The sequence below is a fragment of the Astyanax mexicanus genome, chromosome 16, assembly GCF_023375975.1.
Source record: "Astyanax mexicanus isolate ESR-SI-001 chromosome 16, AstMex3_surface, whole genome shotgun sequence".
Classification (NCBI taxonomy): Eukaryota; Metazoa; Chordata; class Actinopteri; order Characiformes; family Acestrorhamphidae; genus Astyanax; species Astyanax mexicanus.
The window spans coordinates 8,957,599-8,978,592 of NC_064423.1; the positions used below are offsets into that span (position 1 = coordinate 8,957,599).

Here is a 20,994-nt window from a genome sequence, read left to right on the forward strand (position 1 = left end):
GTTATATGTGCTGGGGTTATATGTGGTGCGGTCATATGTTTTGGGGTCATATATGCTGGGGTTATATGTGGTGCGGTTATATGTGCTGGGACTCCATAAACCATAAAACCATAGCAGTGTGAAACATGGCCTCCATTCCCAAAATAGTCTCGTTTTTATAAGCAGTTTTAAATGTTGTTCGTGTTTCAGTAGCAGATTATTTGTCTTGAGTTATGGATGAAGAAATTGAACTACATTGTTCAGAACTGATAATGCCTCCATCTATTTCTCCTGCAGAGCAATTGGGAACAAACCCGGCAGCAGCCCCAAAGGCCAGACTCCAGACGAGGGCCGCCGGACAGACGCCAACTCCTCTGTCTCTGACCTCGCCAACTCCGTCACCAGCGACATGCTGATGGTATGAGGTTAAAGTGTGTGTGTGTGTGTGTGTGGGTGTAAACAGCGGTGTAGCTTTAAGAAACTAGCAAAAATGGTTTCAGTTTTTTGAAGATTGGTCTCTATAGCAATGAGTCCAGATTTACCCTGTTCCAGTGTGATGGAGCACACAGAAACTGGGTAAATAAGAAACAATATTTAAATGTAATTAGAAAAATATGTTCTACAGTACATATAGGTGTATTGTTAGTCTGTCTTTGTCTTGTCTCTGCCTTTCCCGCCCTGCCAGCAATGTTCTTACCTGTGGTTGTTTGTTATCCACCTCCTTGTTTTCTTCCCCAGATGTTCCTAGTCTCTCAGTGTCACACTCTCGTCCCGCTCTGTCTCCTTTCTCACATGCTCCCGTCTCCCCGTGTGCTCCCCTGTTCTTTTCCATTCACATGTTTTCTCCTCCTGTCTCATTTGTTACTCCGCCCCCTCGTTACCATCCCAGCTGTAGCCAGTCTGTGTGTGTGTTTCCTGTGTATACAGCGGAGTAAAAAAATGTTTGCCCCCTTCCTGATTTTCTGATTTTTTGCATGTTTGTCTAACTTAAATGTTTCGGAACATCAAACCAATTTAAATACAACACAGGTAAACACAAAATGCTATTTTTAAATAAAGGTGTTTATTATTAGGGAGAAAAAAAATCTGAACTTACATGGCCCTGTGTGAAAAAGTGATTGGCCCCTTGTTAAAACATACCGTCACTGTGGTTTCTGACACCTGAGTACACTGTCTGTAGCCACACCCAGGCCTGATTATTGCCACACCTGTTCTCAATCAAGACATAACTTAAGTAGGACCTGCCTGACAAAGAGAAGTCCACCAAAAGATTCTTAAAAGCCACACATCATGCCGAGATCCAAAGAAATTCAGGAACAATTGAGAAAGAAGGTAACTGAGATCTATCAGTCTGAAAAGGGTTATAAAGCCATTTCCAAAGCTTTGGGAATCCAGCGAACCACAGTGAGAGCCATTGTCCACAAATGGCGAAGACATGGAACAGTGGTGAACCTTCTGCAGCTTCCTCAGTGTTTTCTGTAGTTATTTTGTGGCTAGTGCGAGCACTGTAAACAAGAAGTAATGTCACGGGTTGCGAGGTGCCGCGTGCTACCGCTGTTGAGCCGAAATCCGACTCCCCGCAGAATCCGACTTTCCTTCTCAAGCAGGATTTTGACACAACATCGCCAGCTGGAAAACTGCTGGAGTGGAATTATAAGCGCTTATAAATAAATGAACAAACACAAAAACGAAGGGTATTGTATCTGTAATTTCAGCTTGTTTTAGTTAGTTCCAGTTAGTTACTGTTTTTTTTTCTTTTAATAACAGCTTCTATTAGTTTCAGTTAACGAAAATGTTTTTTTTTTTTAACAATAATAACCATGGCTACAGTCCAGCCAGTTTGTTTTTCTTCCACCTACCTCCACCCTCTCATCCCTTGCTGTAACCCTGACAGTATAGCCCCATGTTCGACATGGTATAAAGAAAAAAACATATGTGAGTGTGTCTGAGTGTGTGATTTTGTGTGTGTGTGTGTGTGTGTGTGTGTGTGTGTGTGTGTGTGTGTGTGTGTGTGTGTATTCTTCTAGTCAACCCAGTTCAGTCCATCCCCCTCATATTATATCCTCCTCTTCACCCTGGAGTTCAGCATTGTGTTTTGAGGGCTTTAAGTTGTGAGCAGGCGTTTTGGTAAATATGGGGTGTGTGTGGCTCTCTCCTACACTGCCATCGCTCACACACTCTCGGGTTTCAGCAAGAGGACAGTAATTAGAGCTGGATCGCGCAGCTATGGGGGACTGCCTGTCATTATGTGGGTGGCAGGGCATTTTTCCTGTAAAAAAACAGCCTCTGATGAAGCCTAATGATGGTGCTTCCACTCTGACAGGGCGCCGCAGGGCTGAGACCTGGAGCTCTGCTCTCTGAACTGAAGTTAAAGCTCAGATTAGGGCCCAGATTTCAGGAATGTGGTGAATCTGACCCATCACTGCTTCACAGACAGAGGAGCATTACCAGAACAAGACAGGTGGTGTGAAAGTGGGGTAGTGTCACTGTGTACATGCACATTCTGGTATATGCAAATGACCTCTGTTCTGATTGGCTGCTTTGTTTTGTGACTTGTTTTAAAGGAGTCTTACCCCTAAATGTACAGATAGCGTTCCCAACATCTTCCTTCCTAAGCATCTTGATCTTGCTTGATCTTAATCTTTCATATTGTACAGTATGAATACACACAAAGTTTGTATTCATCTGTATTTGATGAATATCAGTGTCCTGTATTCATCGAATCAAATACAGATGAATACAAACTTTGTGACACAAACACAAATACAAGCTTCTGTCCTGAATTTGAAGAACTGATGATACCTGCCTTCAAAATGTATTCTACTGTCAAGGTAAAATGGCTGCATTTCTTACCCATCAGTGATGTTCCAAAGTGAAGGACTCTTTGTATGAAGGTGATAAATTGTAAATGATGTAGCTTCGGTTGTGAGATGACTCTTAAGAGGAGTCTTCTGTAGTGGTTTCCTCACTGTTAGAGGTCTTTTTTTCCCTCCTAACAAGCTAACAGGCTCTATCGTACACCCTGTGCAAGACACGCCACAATGCTCATTGAAAAATAGATACAGAGTTTAGGAATAAATCTACACTGATAGGCGTGGTGGTCTGGAAGTGAGGTGTGTTCAGGTAAATTTCTGGCGTGTTTCTAGTTTGGTGGTGGAAAACACAGGAGCTCCACTGACTGAAATGAGCCTATATAGTCCATTCCCATAGGTGCGCCATGCACATATACAACCCCACTCATTAAACACACACGTGTGGACAAACCTATGACAGCATTTTAGGGTCACTATTAAAGAAAAATAAAAACAGTTCACTTCTTTAGAATAAAGTTGAAATATGACTTACAAAAATGAAAAAAGTTAACTTTGAGAATGAAGTCGTAATATTCTGAGATTAAAGTCTTAATATTACGACTTTATTCTCCTAAGTGAACTGTTCCACATTGTAACTTTGCAACACCCATATCATGCTTCACAGTATATTTGATCTTGATATAGGTCATAACACACAGACTGGAATTTACTGTATTTATGTTCCTTTGGTCACAAAAACTGAACCAAAAGGCAGCAGAAATCTGGAGACTGTATTATCTAACTGTAACAACAGAGCACTGATAAGCAGCAGGTTAGCTATGTAATGGAAATAACAGATGATGAGCGAAAAATGCTTCTTTACCTCCGCTCGGCTCTTAAACTGCAGCCCAAGCAATTAGAACTACTTTAATCTCATCATACTGTGATTTAATCTTGTAATATTACAACTTTAAACTCACAATATTACGACTTTATTCTCGAAGTGAACTGGTTTTATTTTTTTTTAAGTGGCCCTTAAACGCTGTTGTACAAACCCGACTTTTAACTCAACAACAAATAGAATAAAGAATAAAATATAATTTTGTTCCCTTAAATGAGCTGCTGGCGCTAACCCAGGCAGACAGAGCCAGCAAGCCGATCGCTCCAGGCGAAAGACGGTCGCTACAGGCAAGAGCCCGGGCAGACAGAGCGGGTCGCTCCGGGCACTAAACCCGGGCAGACAGAGCGGGTTGCACCGGAGAGCAGGCTGTTTGGATGTTAGCATAGCCAGCTAGCTAACTTTGCTGCCGTCCTTATTTCTACACCCTCCTCCTCAATAGCGTTCGCTGAGGGAGGTGACCCTGGCCCCGCCCCCAAAATGTCAAAACCACCCCTTTCAACACTCGAGTGCAAAACGCTCAGTCGAGCACAAACTGTTGATGCAGGTAATTCACACAGCGCACGAGGAAAAAAAGCACCCGAGAGCAGAAAAATGAAGCTAGAGAGCAACATTTTCTTCAGCACGCACACCATTCCCTTTTTTTTGCTCGCTAATTTCACATTTGTGCTCACGAGAAGTTCATTTACACACTGGTAAATTTTTTTCACCTGGTATTTTTCCGCCCTCGACTTTTGACATTGATGTGACACCATAGGAAACCTATATTTACACTGGGTCATGTCTCTCCTTTTACTGCCTCTGAGCCTGAGCAGAAAGTGAGAACACTGGTTAGAAGGTCTGGATGACCCTGTTTTCGCAGCTACTCTATGATGAAAGTCACTAAAATGTTATCTATATAGTGTTGTCATTAATCTCTCTCTCGCTCTTTCAGCTCTCTCCTGGTTCTGAAGAGGAAGAGCATGAAGGTCCAGTGTGTGAGAAGCTTGGGCGGATCCAGTTCAGCGTGGGCTACAGCTTCCAGGACTCCACCCTCACTGTAAAAATCCTCAAAGGACAAGACCTGCCGGCCAAAGATTTCTCCGGAACCTCAGATCCGTTCGTCAAAATCTACCTGTTACCTGATAAGAAGCACAAACTGGAGACCAAGGTCAAGAGGAAGAACCTCAACCCACACTGGAACGAAACCTTCCTGTTTGAAGGTGAGGGGGTCCAGGCTTTTAACACGCGCAGTTTATGGCATTTTAACTTTTTTGCCTTTTTGATTATTCAGGTTTGTTTATAAACAAATAGTATGGAAATGTATGTATATTTTTTTCATATGAATAAACTTTCAAAAGAATGTGATTAGTTTAATACATTAATATTTTTCTTTATTACACTGATAAAGCATTCCATAAAGAATTCTAGCAATAATGGAACCCCTTTTAATGTTTCATAGGACAAACCACTTTTTAAAGGTTTTCCCAGCTTAGGCATGGAATGATGTAGCTTCAGTTCAAGATTTTTTCATCAATTATAAATGAAAAGAAGAAAATTAAAAATTGCGAGCCAATGTATGTTCATTGTATGTTCATATATATATATATTAAATAGCTGCTATGTTATTATGCATGACACGAAACAGCAATGCATCCCACTACCTAAAACACAGTGGCTTCAATGGAAACAATAGAGTTCAGCCTTAACCACAATACATTCTCTCTCTCTCTCTCTTTCTCTCTCTCTCTCCTTCCTTCTATCTACCACTCTCTCTCTCTCTCACTCTCCTTCCTTCTATCTACCACTCTCTCTCTCTCTCACTCTCCTTCCTTCTATCTACCGCTCTCTCTCTCTTTTCTTTGCTCCCTCTATCTACCTCTCTCCCTCTTTCCCTCTCTCTGTCTCTCCCTCCCTCTATCTACCTCTCTCCCTCTTTCCCTCTCTCTGTCTCTCCCTCCCTCTATCTACCTCTCTCTCTCTTACTCACTCTCTTTCTCTCTCTCTCTCTCTCAATTAAATGTAGCTTTATTAGCATGACTGTGTATTGCCAGTATTGCCAAAGGATAATAATAATTAGTAACCATGATATGATGATAAAATATACATAACAAACACAATAAAAACAACATTTACAATGTGTTTAGCAAACATAATATTGTAACTATTATAATACTTATATCACTTGTTATATCAATAATTATAATTATATATTAATAAATCACTTTCTGTGATTAGTAAGGTGGGGGGGTCCGAAATATTAGAGGTGTTGCGTTCAGGTGTGTTTTCTCTCTCTCTCGTTTTTTTTGCTTTGTCTGTCTCTCTTGTCTGTTTTTCTCTCTCTCGCTCCTGTTCTCTCTCATTATTTCTCTTTCATTGCTCTATTATTTCTCTCTCTCTCTCTCTCTCTCTCTCTCTCTCTCTCTCTCTCTCTTGTTCTCTCTCTCTCTGTCAGGTTTCCCGTATGAGAAGGTGGTGCAGCGTTCTCTGTACCTGCAGGTTCTGGATTATGATCGGTTCAGTAGGAATGACCCGATAGGAGAGGTCTCCATCCCCCTTAACAAAATCGACCTGGCTCACATGCAGACCTTCTGGAAGGAGCTGAAACCGTGCAGTGACGGCAGCGTGAGTTATACAGCGTGTGTGTGTGTGTGTGTGTGTGTGTGTGTCCTCATGAACATGATTCAGGACAGGTGGGATCAGGTCAGCTGAAGGATCAGAATGTGGAGCTGAGAGCTGCAGCAGCAGTTGGACTGCTGTCGTGGGAGCAGTACAGGCAGTGCGAGTGAGGCTGGATGGAAGTGAAGAAGTGGAGGATAATTACTTAATTGTGTGAGGACTGAGGGGAGGCGGCATGCGGTGCTATTCATGCCTTTTGTGTAACGGCATTCCAGCTGTACGCTGTCTGCAGCCTCGGCCTTACACAACCGAACACCAGGCGTACAAGTGAGCCATTAGCCGGGCCCGCTGCACTCTTCTCAGGTTAATATTCACCTGTGGAGAGCTCAAGTGACGAGTCTGTGTTTTATAACCTTTTCTAATGTTTAGCGTTGAACCTTTGCACCACGGCAGCGTCGCTGTATTCACATCATTATATGTTAAGATCTTTTTATAATCTCTCAGATGGATGGGTTGCTGTGTGAACTTCTGTAAGACTCAATCTGAGAGAGGTTAATCACAAGATCAGGACAAATATCTAGCAGGTTTAATATCTGGATTTGTCAATCACAGTAAATCCGCTAATATGAAAAAATCGTCAGGACTGGAATTATCCTATCAGTTTACACATGGGCTTTTGTGACAAAACGTGTTTTTGGAGAGCAGATAGACTCGTCGTAGGATCCTCCTGGTGAAAGTAATTAGTGACCCAATGTCACTGATCAATCATGTAGGTATCATGTTTGTAGTTTACAGTAAAACCACAGTAAGACCACAAATCAACCGGTTATATTGTAAGGTATGTTTCTGTATTGTAACGTGGAAGAGGAGGCAGGATGCAAGCGCAAGTCTTTATTTTCCATAATGAAAATAAACAAAGAACAAAACACTATGGTATAAAGAAAAGATAACTAAAACAAAACACTATAAAACAGAGGATAAACTAAAAGACTGAAACAAACAAGCCAACATAACAAATAAAGAAACAACAAATAAAGAAACAAACTACATAAAGCAAACCTGAAAACTGAAGACAAAAAACACAGCAGGTCTAAGGCTAAACAAAACAGATAAACAAGATCTGGACAGAGTAACAGGACACGGTCAAACAAAAAGCACGACAGAGGACAAAGGAGCACATGGGTTATTTATACACAGGCACACACAAGGGACACCTGTGGAATTGACAAGGGGGTGGGGCTACAAATGAGACAGGAGGAATTACAGATGACAGGGCGGGGCTAAGGCGGAGACAGGACAATAACCAAAACAATGCTATGTGCTCAAAAAAGCACATGGCTAGGGACACAAGACAGAAAAACAGAGGGCAGGAGCAGAAAGGACCCAAAAAGGGAAAGACACTAGACATACACAGGTAAAGGTGTGACATGTATAGTGTTTCAAATTCATGCTCCATGTGCCCCCTTTTGACTTTGAGGACCTGCCCCTCCAAAGGTCTCTACACGGCCCTGGACTGGAGCGAGGCCACTGTAATAATGCCCTTCTTTCTAGCTTTTACATATTGGTTGGCTAAACTGTATGTCTCCTTCTGTGTGTGTGTGTGTGTGTGTGTGTAGGGGAGTCGAGGTGATCTGCTGGTGTCTCTGTGTTATAATCCCACGGCTAACATCATCACTGTGAACATCATAAAGGCGCGCAATCTCAAAGCCATGGATATCGGTGGCACCTCAGGTACGGACATTGTTAACGTGATGCTGAGCTGATTGATTAAGACGTGAGATGTGTTGACACTCTGTGCTTTGGTGTAATGATTGAATTGAGCGCTGTAATTGAGCACAAGCCTGTTGAATCAGGGACAGCTGTAAAGACATCTGCATTACAGGTGTTCCAGTACGCCAGCCAGGCTCTCCAGTTCTGCATATGAGATGTCACTGAGTTTGTGTTTCTTTTATACCAACAGAAATATTTAGATTCTGGATAATATTAAAGGAGCGATATCAGCTGAAAGTAGGTTTGCATGTCCAAATATGACCCATACTGGGAACAGGATCTTTTTTAATATAATGTTTTTTAGCTAAAGAACCGTAACTGGTAGAGCAAGATCATCACAGAGTGACTTACATGCATTTTATTTTTAACACATCGAACGACAATATGATCAAGAATCAGATAGAAGATTAATATTATTTAACTCCTTCCGTTCCAGTGTCATTCCCAACATGTTTAGATGGGGTCACATTGGCGCTGCTAAACACTGCTCACTTATTTCAACTACCACAGTCTGTTTTCACTCATGCAGCGACTGAGACATCCCAGAAAACTCCAGTTAAGAGTATAGATCAGGGGTGTCCAAACTACGGCTCGCGGGCCATTTTAGAAATAGAATGAAAGTTGGCCCGCTGTTAAGCAGGTTTTAATAATGTGAGATTTAAAGTTTAAACGCTAGGTGTCAGAAACGGGCCAAAGAGCGTAAAAGCAAGGAGAGTGTGCAGTTGTAGCGCAGAAAAACGGGCCAAAGAGCCTAAAAGGGGCGAGAGTGCGCAGTTGTAGCGCAGAAAAACGGGCCAAAGAGTCTAAAAGCGGAGAGAGTGTGCAGTTGTAAAGCAGAAAAACGGGCCAAAGAGTCTAAAAGCGGAGAGAGTGTGCAGTTGTAGCGCAGAAAAACGGCCCAAAGAGTCTAAAAGCGGAGAGAGTGCTCAGTTGTAGCGCAGAAAAACGGGCCAAAGAGTCTAAAAGCGGAAAGAGTGCTCAGTTGTAACGCAGAAAAACGGGCCAAAGAGTCTAAAAGCTGAGAGAGTGCTCAGTTGTAGCTCAGAAAAACGTGCGAAATAGTCTAAAAGCAGAGAGAGTGCGCAGTTGTAGCACAGAAAAACGGGCCAAAGAATCTAAAAGCGGAGAGAGTGTGCAGTTGTAGCACAGAAAAACGGGCCAAAGAGTCTAAAAGCGGAGAGAGTGTGCAGTTGTAGCACAGAAAAACGGGCTAAAGAGTCTAAAAGCGGAGAGAGTGCTCAGTTGTAGCGCAGAAAAACGGGCCAAAGAGTCTAAAAGCGGAAAGAGTGCTCAGTTGTAACGCAGAAAAACGGGCCAAAGAGTCTAAAAGCTGAGAGAGTGCTCAGTTGTAGCGCAGAATAACGTGCCAAATAGTCTAAAAGCAGAGAGAGTGCGCAGTTGTAGCACAGAAAAATGGGCCAAAGAATCTAAAAGCGGAGAGAGTGTGCAGTTGTAGCACAGAAAAACGGGCCAAAGAGTCTAAAAGCGGAGAGAGTGCGCAGTTGTAGAGCAGAAAAACGTGCCAAATAGTCTAAAAGCAGAGAGAGTGCGCAGTTGTAGCACAGAAAAACGTGCCAAATAGTCTAAAAGCGGAGAGAGTGCGCAGTTGTAGAGCAGAAAAACGGGCCAAAGAATCTAAAAGCGGAGAGGGTGGGCAGTTGTAGTGCAGTAAAAAAGCGGAGAGGGTGTTCAGTTGTAGCGCAGAAAAATGGGCCAAAGAGTCTAAAAGGGTCCAAAATCTTAGTTTACACAACACTGTCAAAGATAGATAAAGATAGTAAGTCATGTAAAATGGTGTGTAAATGAAATATTCAGGAAAATGTATTATTTAAAGTGGTATATTTCATTATTTGTTTTATTACAGTGTCTGTTGCCCGTGACTTTAAATATATTTCTCCTTCTGGCCCCCAACAAAAAAGTTTGGACACCCCTGGTATAGATATATTAAGAATTCAGAGTATGATGTTTACATGACTACTTAAATAACTATAACAGATTTTTGAGTCCATGTAACAACATCCACTGTGGGCCAAATACTGAAAGTCCAACCCTTGCCAAAATATACACGAATCAATGTTTATACTAATTTATTCTTATATCCAAATTTCCTTAAGTTTTCTTAATTTTCTGTGAGAATTTCTGTTCTGTTCTAGATGAAACACAGACACCAAATACTTATACAAGCTATTTTTAAGCCCCCAGAAATCAGCAGGTCTTCTCCTAAGGTGTAGAAGTTCCTGCAGGTTCTCCTGGGTTTGTGAAATATTCAGAAACTAGCTCCTGGTATTCCACCCCTGACCTTCCTGTCCTGATCGCCTGTGTCCTCCTCAGACCCGTATGTGAAAGTCTGGCTGATGCACAAAGATAAGCGAGTGGAGAAGAAGAAGACAGTGGTGATGAAGAGGTGCCTGAACCCTGTCTTCAACGAGTCCTTTCCCTTCGATGTTCCCGCTCACGTCCTCCGGGAAACCACCATTGTCATCACAGTGATGGACAAGGACAGACTGAGCCGCAATGATGTCATAGGCAAGGTAAGGTGAAGAGGGGCTGCAGTAATGAAGCAATGCTTAAGATAAAACTAATCCAAGATTTCTGTCCAGTGATGCAGTCGCTCGTTTTGACAGACTGTAATACACTACAGGAAGAGCAGGGGGGTTTCAATTTCAGTGCTCTCTATCTTTATTCTAACTGTAATACAGGAAGTGTCAATAAGATCTCATAAAATATGTATATATGTACTAAAATGCAACCCTAAATATTTGTACATACATAAACATTTATACATACATATTCAATTACATTCTGTACATTATGATTGGAAAGAAGCTCCTATCCAATGTTTTGAAAAGGCCCAGAGAAAGTTAGCACGGAACATTACAGAAATTATGTTCCAGGAACATTTTGATACTGGTTTGCAACCAACCTTATTGGAACATATATATATATATATATATATATATATATATATACACAGTCATATGAAAAAGGTTGGGCACCCCTATTAATCTTAATCATTTTTAGTTCTAAATATTTGGGTGTTTGCAGCAGCCATTTCAGTTTGATATATCTAATAACTGATGGACACAGTAATATTTCAGGATTGAAATGAGGTTTATTGTACTAACAGAAAATGTGCAATATGCATTAAACCAAAATTTGACCGGTGCAAAAGTATGGGCACCCTTATCATTTTATTGATTTAAATACTCCTAACTACTTTTTACTGACTTACTGAAGGTGGTCTGTGGATTGTCCTTGACTGTTCTCACCATTCTTCTTCTCTGCCTTTCTGATATTTTTCTTGGTCTGCCACTTCTGGGCTTAACAAGAACTGTCTCTGTGGTCTTCCATTTCCTTACTATGTTCCTCACAGTGGAAACTGACAGGTTAAATCTCTGAGACAACTTTTTGTATCCTTCCCCTGAACAACTATGTTGAAAAATCTTTGTTTTAGATAATTTGAGAGTTGTTTTGATGAGCCCCATGATGCCACTCTTTAGAGGAGATTCAAATAGAACAACTTGCAATTGGTCACCTTAAATACCATTTCTCATGATTGGATACACCTGGCTATGAAGTTCAAAGCTCAATGAGGTTACCAAACCAATTTTGTGCTTCAGTAAGTCAGTAAAAAGTAGTTAGGAGTATTCAAATCAATAAAATGATAAGGGTGCCCATACTTTTGCACCGGTCAAATTTTGGTTTAATGCATATTGCACATTTTCTGTTAGTACAATAAACCTCATTTCAATCCTGAAATATTACTGTGTCCATCAGTTATTAGATATATCAAACTGAAATGGCTGCTGCAAACACCCAAATATTTAGAACTAAAAATGATTAAGATTAATAGGGGTGCCCAAACTTTTTCATATGGCTGTATATATATATATATAAATACAAGAAAAATATACAAAGTGTGAAAGTAACCAGCCGTAAATATAAGATAGAGCAGTAATACAGAATAAATTAATTATAAGGTATAACAGGTATCAGCAGATATGGCAATACTAAATATAAACCTGTGCAAGTATTGTGTTTAAGTTAAGTGTAAAGTGTCCATGAGTGCAAATGTATAGAATGTACAGTAAAATGTCAATAGAATCACAGAGTGTAGATGTACATGTTGTTAAAGAGTGTGATTATTGTACAGATAAAAATAGGCTGTGATTAAAAAAAAAAACATATGAGACTCGTTCCTCAACTGTCCTCCTCTCTCTTCTGGTAATTTCTTCTGTACGTAGCTTATAAGTGTATATTCCTATTTCTTTGTTTTCTCTTTTTCAGATTTATCTCTCATGGAAAAGCGGCCCAGCGGAGGTAAAACACTGGAAGGATATGATGGGCCATCCTCGCACTGCTGTCGCCCAATGGCACGCCCTCAAAGCTTAAAGGTCCCACAACCCCACCCCTGAGAGGAGAAAACACCCCTTCAAGGCCCTGTTTATATGCACAAGATTGAACACGGGTAACAAAAGCCATCCAACACTCTCTCTCTCTCTCTTTACGTTTTCGTTCCACAGAGAAGCTGCGGAGGTCCTCCTTTCGCTTTTTTTTGTTTGTCCACTTTTGTTTTTTTTCGCTCCTGCCGAGACCTCCCAGACCTACTGCTGTTCCTTTCACCAAAAAGAGGCTAAGCACTGCCAAGATTTTTAAATATCCTGTGTTGTTTCTGAGGAAGACAGGCTGGTCATCCTCGAGATCTCCACTGCTTAGATGTTCCAGGAACAACCCAATGGCCAAACAGGGTGACCGCCACCATCAGGCCTCTCCCACAGTAAAAACTACAACTAAACGGCTGGAAAGACAAAAAAACCCTCCCAGATAATCCCCCTCCGCCCTCCTACTGCCATGGGTTTCGTATCTGTTTCTTCATGTTCACTTTTTCGTTTTTAATAATAAAAAACAATAAATAAACCTACATAAAGATCTGTAAGGATCTGATCGCAGTGCAATACGTTACGGAGAAAGAGACGAACTCCTTTATGTGAACTTTTTACTCATCTCTGGCTGTTTTTTTATTATTTTCCTGGCACAAATGTGTAGAAATCCCCTTTGCTGGACCCCCCGTCGTCTGTATGTACCGTGGGTGCCGTGATGTGACTGAAAAACAAACATAAGAAAAAAATAATAAAAAAAAAAAAAAAATAGGAGAAATAATAAAGACTCACCTGACTGACTGGATCAGTTTGAAGGGTTAAAAGGGTTTAGAGAGAAATACAAGAAGATAATGCTAAACATTCCAATAATCCTGTAAAATACGAGGCCCAGCAGACGGAACTGTCATCACTGTCGTCCTTCATCAGTCAAAAAGAGACGACCAATCAAAAGTGGTCTTCCAGAGTGGACAGGGTGTATAAGCGGGTGTATGCTTGGGTGTATTTGTGTACACATGAGAATGACTGTGTGTGTGTGTGTCTGTGTGTGGGTGTGTGTGTATGTGCGCATTAGGGTTGCACAATATATAAATACACTGTAGTGTGTTTCTGTTGCTAGAAGTCAAGGGACAGGAAACAGAATCAAAACTCTAGAACCTTGCATTGACATGTGGGATATACGTAGGATTTCTGTTTGTACAGACAAATCTATTCCATTATTACCCCCAAATGCACTGTCCACTGTAGGTGGTAATATTAACTTCTATAATTCAATTCCCATAATTCACCTGCACCCACTATCAGCCCTCACTACAACTTCCATAATTCACCTGCACCCACTATCAGACCTCACTCCAACTCCCAGAATTCACCTGCACCCACTATCAGACCTCACTCCAACTCCCAGAATTCACCTGCACCCACTATCAGACCTCACTCCAACTCCCATAATTCACCTGCACCCACTATCAGCCCTCACTCCAACTCCCATAATTCACCTGCACCCACTATCAGCCCTCACTCCAACTCCCATAATTCACCTGCACCCACTATCAGCCCTCACTCCAACTCCCATAATTCACCTGCACCCACTATCAGCCCTCACTACAACTTCCATAATTCACCTGCACCCACTATCAGACCTCACTCCAACTCCCAGAATTCACCTGCACCCACTATCAGCCCTCACTCCAACTCCCATAATTCACCTGCACCCACTATCAGACCTCACTCCAACTCCCAGAATTCACCTGCACCCACTATCAGACCTCACTCCAACTCCCAGAATTCACCTGCACCCACTATCAGACCTCACTCCAACTCCCATAATTCACCTGCACCCACTATCAGACCTCACTCCAACTCCCAGAATTCACCTGCACTCACTATCAGACCTCACTCCAACTCCCATAATTCACCTGCACTCACTATCAGACCTCACTCCAACTCCCATAATTCACCTGCACCCACTATCAGCCCTTACTCCAACTCCCATAATTAACCTGCACCCACTATCAGCCCTCACTCCAACTCCCATAATTCACCTGCACCCACTATCAACCCTCACTCCAACTCCCATAATTCACCTGCACCCTCTATCAGCCCTCACTACAACTCATATAATTCACCTGCACCCACTATCAGCCCTCACTACAACTCATATAATTCACCTGCACCCACTATCAGCCCTCACTCCAACTCCCATAATTCACCTGCACCCTCTATCAGTCCTCACTACAACTCCCATAATTCACCTGCTCCTACTATCAGATACAGACATCAGTCCTTAAAGTGAGGCCTGTATGGATGAGGGTTTTGGTCAGTGCTGGGTGAGTTAATAGTTTCTGCATTGGTAGAAAGTCCTTTAAAAAGAAGCATTTATGAGTTAAACATTTTTAGATGGTTTAATGGTTCTTTGCACTGGTGAAACGTTCAGATGTTCAGATGCTTCTATATGGAACCTTTAAAATCCTTTTTAAAGTAAAGCAGTTTCCAGGAGATAGAAGCTCTTGATTTCAGCTCAGAGAGTTTACTAAAGCTCTGATGTGTGTGTGTGTGTGTGAGTGTGTGGATGTGTGTGTGTACTGTGCAGCCCTGCAGCGCTTTTTCTGTACATTAAGAGTAGAAGCTCACTGTGCCACGCGTTTATCTTAGACCCACGTTTTTCTGTAAAGTGGAACACAGCGACACTGCCAGCGGGAGGCCGGCCCGAACCCTCCCACTCCCTCTCAGACCAGCCGGAGCAGAACCAGAACCAGCTCCTGCTGAGATCCGGGCGGAGACCAGCCGAGAGTACCTGTGTGAATGTTCACCTACGTCCTCGTGTTCCCGTCTGAATGCCTTATGGTGTATACTGTCTGTGTGTGTGTGTGTGTGTGTGTGTGTGTGTGTGTGTGTGTGTGTGTGTGTGTGTGTGTGTGTTGGGGAGATTATGGTGTGATAAATGTGTTTTTAGTATTTCTGTAACAGGGAGAGACTCCGGTGCAAAACAATAGAAGTGAAATTAACAGTTTTAATTTAATGATTAATATAATTAATTTCTCACTGTTTATGTTTGTGTGTGTACTCACGTTGTCCAGTGTGTCATTCCAGATTTTTTTTTTTATATTTTTTGTTGCCCCTCTGTTTTGATGTCTACTAAGTGCTGCCCTGTGAGGAAGGAATGTTCGTCATTGTGTTTAAAATGAAGTAAAATCTCACTGTCATTAAAGCGATACTCCAGAGTACTTCAGTCTGTTACACTGCCAGTATCGCACCCCCCAGTGCTGTAGACATATTTGGATGCACCAATATTTGGTTATAATTATTTTGCTATAGTTAAATGCAAAAAGTCACCCAAAAAAAGCACTTTTTAGTGTTCGGCTGAATAAGAGAAAATTCCTAATAATCCATACAGAACAGTACTGTGATGTGTTCCTTTGTCTGCTGGGATATAAAAAATGTTCAGTGTTCAAAAAATGTTTTTCATTTCCAGTTCAGTAATTGTTTTCTTTGAAAAGCAAGACAAAATATCTTTAGTGCTATTATGCAACGGTAAAAAAATGAGAAACATTTACAAAATGGTCAAAAACCTGCAGGAAACCCTATTCTGTATTTGTCCTTCAGATAAATGTTTCATTTTCTTCAGTTTTGGTTTCAGATGAAAACGTCCCTAGCATCCCTAGTAGATTTTAGTCATTTCAGTGTGTTTTTATATTGTTAGAAAACAGCTACAATCTGTCAGCTCCAAATTCACTTATGGTGGAATCCAGTGGGCAGCTGCCAGTCTTTCTGCTACATTTACATTGTATCACAAAAGTGAGAAGACCCCTCCCATTTCTTCATATATTTACGTATATCTTTTCATGGAAAACACTGACAAAATGACACTTTGACACAATGAAAAGTAGTCTGTGTGCAGCTTATTATATAACAGTGTACATTTATTCTTCCCTAAAAATAACTTAATATACAGCCATTATTGTCTAAACCACCGGCAACAAAAGTAAGTACACCCATGTAAAGAGAATACACCACTAAATGTCATGTGACTCAGTAGTGTTACTAGGCCTCAGGTGTGCATTGGGAGCAGGTGTGGTTAATTTTGTAGTACAGCTCTCACATTCTCTCATACTGGTCACTGAAAATTCCAACATGGCACCTCATGGCAAAGAACTCTCTGAGGATCTAAAAAGACGATTTGTTGCTCTACATGAAGATCACCAACACAATGAAACTGAGCTGTAGCACAGTGGCCAAGATCATCCAGCGTTTTAAAAGAGCAGCGTCTACTCAGAACAGAACTCACGTTGGTTGTCCAAAGAAGCTCAGTGCACATGCTCAGTGTCATGTCCAAATGCTGCCTTTGTGTCAGCATTGCTGCAGAGATTGAAGAGGTGGGGGGTCAGCCTGTCAGACCATGCGCTGCACACTACATCAAATTGGTCTGCATTAAGCCTGCAGGTGCCTCTTCTAAAGTCTGTACACAAGAAAGCCCACAAAGAATTTACAGAAGACATGTTAACGATGGACATGGATTACTGGAACCATGTCCTTTGGTCTGATGAGATTAAAATTAGTTTGCAATCAGGTGATGAGTACAAAGATTAGTGTATCATACCTACAGTCAAGCATGGTGATGAGAATGCCATGGTCTGGGGCTGCATGAGTTCAGCAGGTGTTGGGGAGTTACTGTATATTTCATTGAGGGACACATTAACTCCAATATGTACTGTGAAATACTGAAGCAGAGCATGATCCAGCATGATAATAACCCCAAACACACCTTTAAGATGACCACTGCTTTATTGAAAAGGCCTAAAGACCTAAAGCCAATAAAACATCTTTGGGGCATCCTCAAGCGGAAGGTGGAGGAGCGCAAAGTCTCCAAAATCTGCAAAATCCAACATCATGGAGGAGTGAAAAAGCATTCCAGTGGCAACCTGTGAAGCTCTGGTAAACTCTAAGCAAATAATGGTGGCCACACAAAATATTGACACTTCAGGAACTTTCACTAGGGGGTGTACTCACTTGTGTTGCCGGTGGTTTAGACATTAATGGCTGTATATTGAATTATTTTGAGGGAAGAATAAATTTACACTGTTATATAAGCTGCACACAGACTACTTTTCATTGTGTCAAATGAGTCATTTTGTCAGTGTTTTCCCATGAAATATATACTTAAATATCTGCAGGATTGTGAGGGGCGTACTCACTTTTGTGATACAATGTATTTTGCAGTGTGACAATAATTTCTTTAGAATTTTATAAAAATGGAATGAAATTAGTTTATGTAGATTGCCATTAGCTGCCGGAGCCCTGAGAGAGCACAATTGGCCTCTCAATGCTCTCTCCTCTCATCACTCCTAGGGTGATGTCAATCAGCACGAGGCATCTGTGAGCTGATGTATCGAAACCGAGTCGCTGTGATGCTACTCAGCAATTTTGTTATTTATTATTACATAGTTACATGATTTAGTAGGTTATAATTTTATGATTATTTGTTGTTCTCAGTAGATTTGAAATATCGGTTCAAGCATCATAAAAGTGTTCAGAATTATATTTAAACATACTGAAATATTCATTACCATAAATACCATAAAGTTAACAATAGTAATATTACTATTACCGTAGTAGGCATATTTAAAATAATGTACTCAGTTCAGCAGATGCCCGTTGGGTTCTACTGGTCTGGATAGCAGGGTTCAGCGATGTGTGCGGTACAGCTACAGACGTGCAGTTTAAACATGTCATTTCACATGACCCACAGCGGCATTTAGGGTCGTGACCTTTCCTCAGTTACGCCCACGTCTACTGTTCTAATAAACACACACTCTAATAAGCAATACTGACACACACACACTCTCTCTTTCTTTCTTTCTCTCTCTCTATCTCACACACATACAGTCTAATAAGCAATACTGACACACACTGATTGTGAAACTAATAAGAGAAATTAACAGAGAGAGAGAGACACACACACACACACACACACTCACTCTCAGTGTGTTAGGTGTATGTGTCTGCCTGGCCTGTGCTGTGATGCTACAAGTGGCAGGCAGGACGGGTGAGATGCAGACATTAGATTTGAGTGTCTCTGCCAGACGTCAGCGACAACCTTCTGACCCTAACAAGCTCTGACAAGCACACACACACACACACACACACACACACACACACACACACACACACAAAGTGCTTAAAGGACAAAACACACCAAAGTGAACCAAAAACAGAGAAAGAGAATCACACTGTTCCAAAATACAAGACAAAAATATATGGTCAACAACTACAGTCTGATCATAATGATCATAATACACATAATAATAATACCGGTAACAATGATTATTATGGTAATGATCATTCTCTAATTACTAATCATTATTACTGCAGTGGTAAAATACCATTTATAATAGTTCTGATAACAATAATTCAAATTATTTTCCTATTATTATCTTCAAATGCCAATCATTATTTAAATCCTAACTAAATATAGAGATATAAACTGATCAGCCATATCATTACAACCACCTGCCTCAAATGGTGTTAGTCCCCCTCATGCCAGCAAAACAGCTCTGACACATCGAGAGGCCTGGACGAGAGGAGAGATGGTTTAGTTTATTAATTAGTGGTAGAAACACAATGAATTTGGACGCTTCTTCATTACTAACACAGCTCAGCCATGTAAAAAAAAAAACATAGGATTCTGAATTAAAGTTAAAAATTGGAAATAGGATTCTGAATTACAGTTAAATATTGAGCTGTTCATTGATCATAAAATGGCTCTTTTTGTCGTTTAGAAAAATCTACAGCTCTGTACTTCTTTTTTTGCTACTGAACCCCTCACTCACTGCTGCTGTTCATTTTCTCTTCTCTTCAAAGCCATTTTGAAGCCTCTATTCGAGCTCTTTTTTGCCCTCGGCTCGACGTGAAAGTTGCATGAATTCTAGATGTTCAGACGTATCAGTGTTGTTGATGTTGATGATCAGAAGTTAACCGTGGTATCTGGCACCGGGACGCTGAGCTGTGTATACCCACCTCTCGACAGGTGCCCACGGGAACAGATAATCAATCGGTTAATCACTTCTCCTGTTAATGGTTTTAACGTTACGGCTGACCATATTTCAGAAATGTGACTTGAACAGGAACATTCAGGCATAGTGTTGTGTGTCCCGGGAGGTGTGGGTCTGACTGGGTTTGTGTGTTCTAAGCGAAGCCCCGCGGCAGTGGAGGGTGCTAAAGTGTCGAGGCGAGAGGGTGAGAGTAAATAAGAAAGTCCACTTCAGTATGAAGTGTGAAGTGTGAGCCCCCTGCAGGTGAACGGGGCGCTAACAGGAAGAAGCAGCTGTGCTAATTTCATTTGGACTCTGGGTTCAAGACGTTCCCTTATACAGCTGTGCTCTCTGTGTCCTGACCTTCTAAAACAACCAGCATTTAAATGGGCATATCTGTGTGTGTGCGTCGATGTGTGTGGGTGTGTGTGAGTAGGAGAGTGTGTGCTTGGGCCGGTGTGTGTGTGGGTCAATGTGTGTGTGTGTGGGTCAGTGTGTGTGGACGAGTGTGTGTGTGGGTCGGCGTGTGTGGGAGTCGGTTTGTGTGTGTGTGTGTGTGTGTGTGTTTGTGTGGATGAGAATATGTGTGAATGAGTCTGTGGATCGATGTGTGTGTGTGGATGAGTGGGGAAGTGTGTGGGTTGGTCTGTGTGTGAATAAGTGTGGGTCAGTTTGTGTGTGGGTTGGTCAGTGTGTGTGTGGATGATTGTATGTGTGTGTGGATCGGTGTGTGTGGATGAGTGTATGTGCGTGTCTGTAGGTCAGAGTGTGGATGAGTGAGTGTATGTGTGGATGAGTGTGTGTGTGTGTGGGTGTGTGTGTGTGAGTAAGTGTGGGTGAGTGTGTGCATGGATGAGTGTGTGTGGGTCAGTGTGTGTGGATGAGTGTGTGTGTGGGTCGGCGTGTGTGGGAGTCGGTTTGTGTGTGGATGAGTGTGTGGATAAGTGAATGTGTGGGCCGATGTGTGTGGGTGAGTGTGTGCATGGAAGAGTGTGTGTTTGTGTGTGGGTCTGTGTGTGTGTGTGGTCGGTCTGTGGGGGTCAGTGTGTGTGTTTGTGTGTGTCGTTGTGTTTGTGGATGAGTGTGTGTGTGTGTGTGTTTGTGTGTGGATGAGTGTGTGTGGGAGTCAGTGTGTGTGTGTGGGTCGTTGTGTTTGTGGATGAGTGTGTGTGTGGATGAGTGTGTGGGTCAGTGTGTGTGTGTGGTCTAAAAGTCAGAAAAGGTGAAGAGAGGTTTAGGGGGGATATATATTGGCAGAAATGGTGAAGGCCAAGTTTCCCACTTTTTATATATACTTGTATGTGTGTGTGTGTGTGTGTATGTGTGTGTTTTAAATGAAGTGTTGTTCTGATGATGAAGCCCATCCTGTTCTCTAGGTCCCCCGTACCACTCCTGCAGTATGTGATGTGCACAATATAATTTGACATGTTGATGATTTATTTTGGCATAACTGTACAGTGTATATAGATATAAATGTGTATATAAAAAGAAGAAACCAACTAATGCCTCTGTAGTGGTTATTTATTAACTACATGTTTACATGATGTGCT

General features: G+C 41.7%; 1 protein-coding gene across 2 annotated transcripts in view; it reads left to right on the plus strand.

Annotated features, from left to right (window-relative positions):
• syt7b (synaptotagmin VIIb) overlaps positions 1 to 15,530 on the plus strand; it is a 189,760-nt gene extending 174,230 nt beyond the window's left edge. For both annotated transcript variants that reach the window (XM_022669486.2, XM_049465809.1), the window contains 6 exons: positions 277 to 397; positions 4,604 to 4,871; positions 6,104 to 6,273; positions 7,884 to 7,998; positions 10,369 to 10,568; positions 12,325 to 15,530. In XM_022669486.2, coding sequence (XP_022525207.1) covers positions 277 to 397; positions 4,604 to 4,871; positions 6,104 to 6,273; positions 7,884 to 7,998; positions 10,369 to 10,568; positions 12,325 to 12,429 — 979 coding nt within the window. In that variant the 3' untranslated portion in view covers positions 12,430 to 15,530. The remainder of the gene's footprint in view (positions 1 to 276; positions 398 to 4,603; positions 4,872 to 6,103; positions 6,274 to 7,883; positions 7,999 to 10,368; positions 10,569 to 12,324) is intronic.
• The last annotated feature ends 5,464 nt before the right edge of the window (positions 15,531 to 20,994 follow it).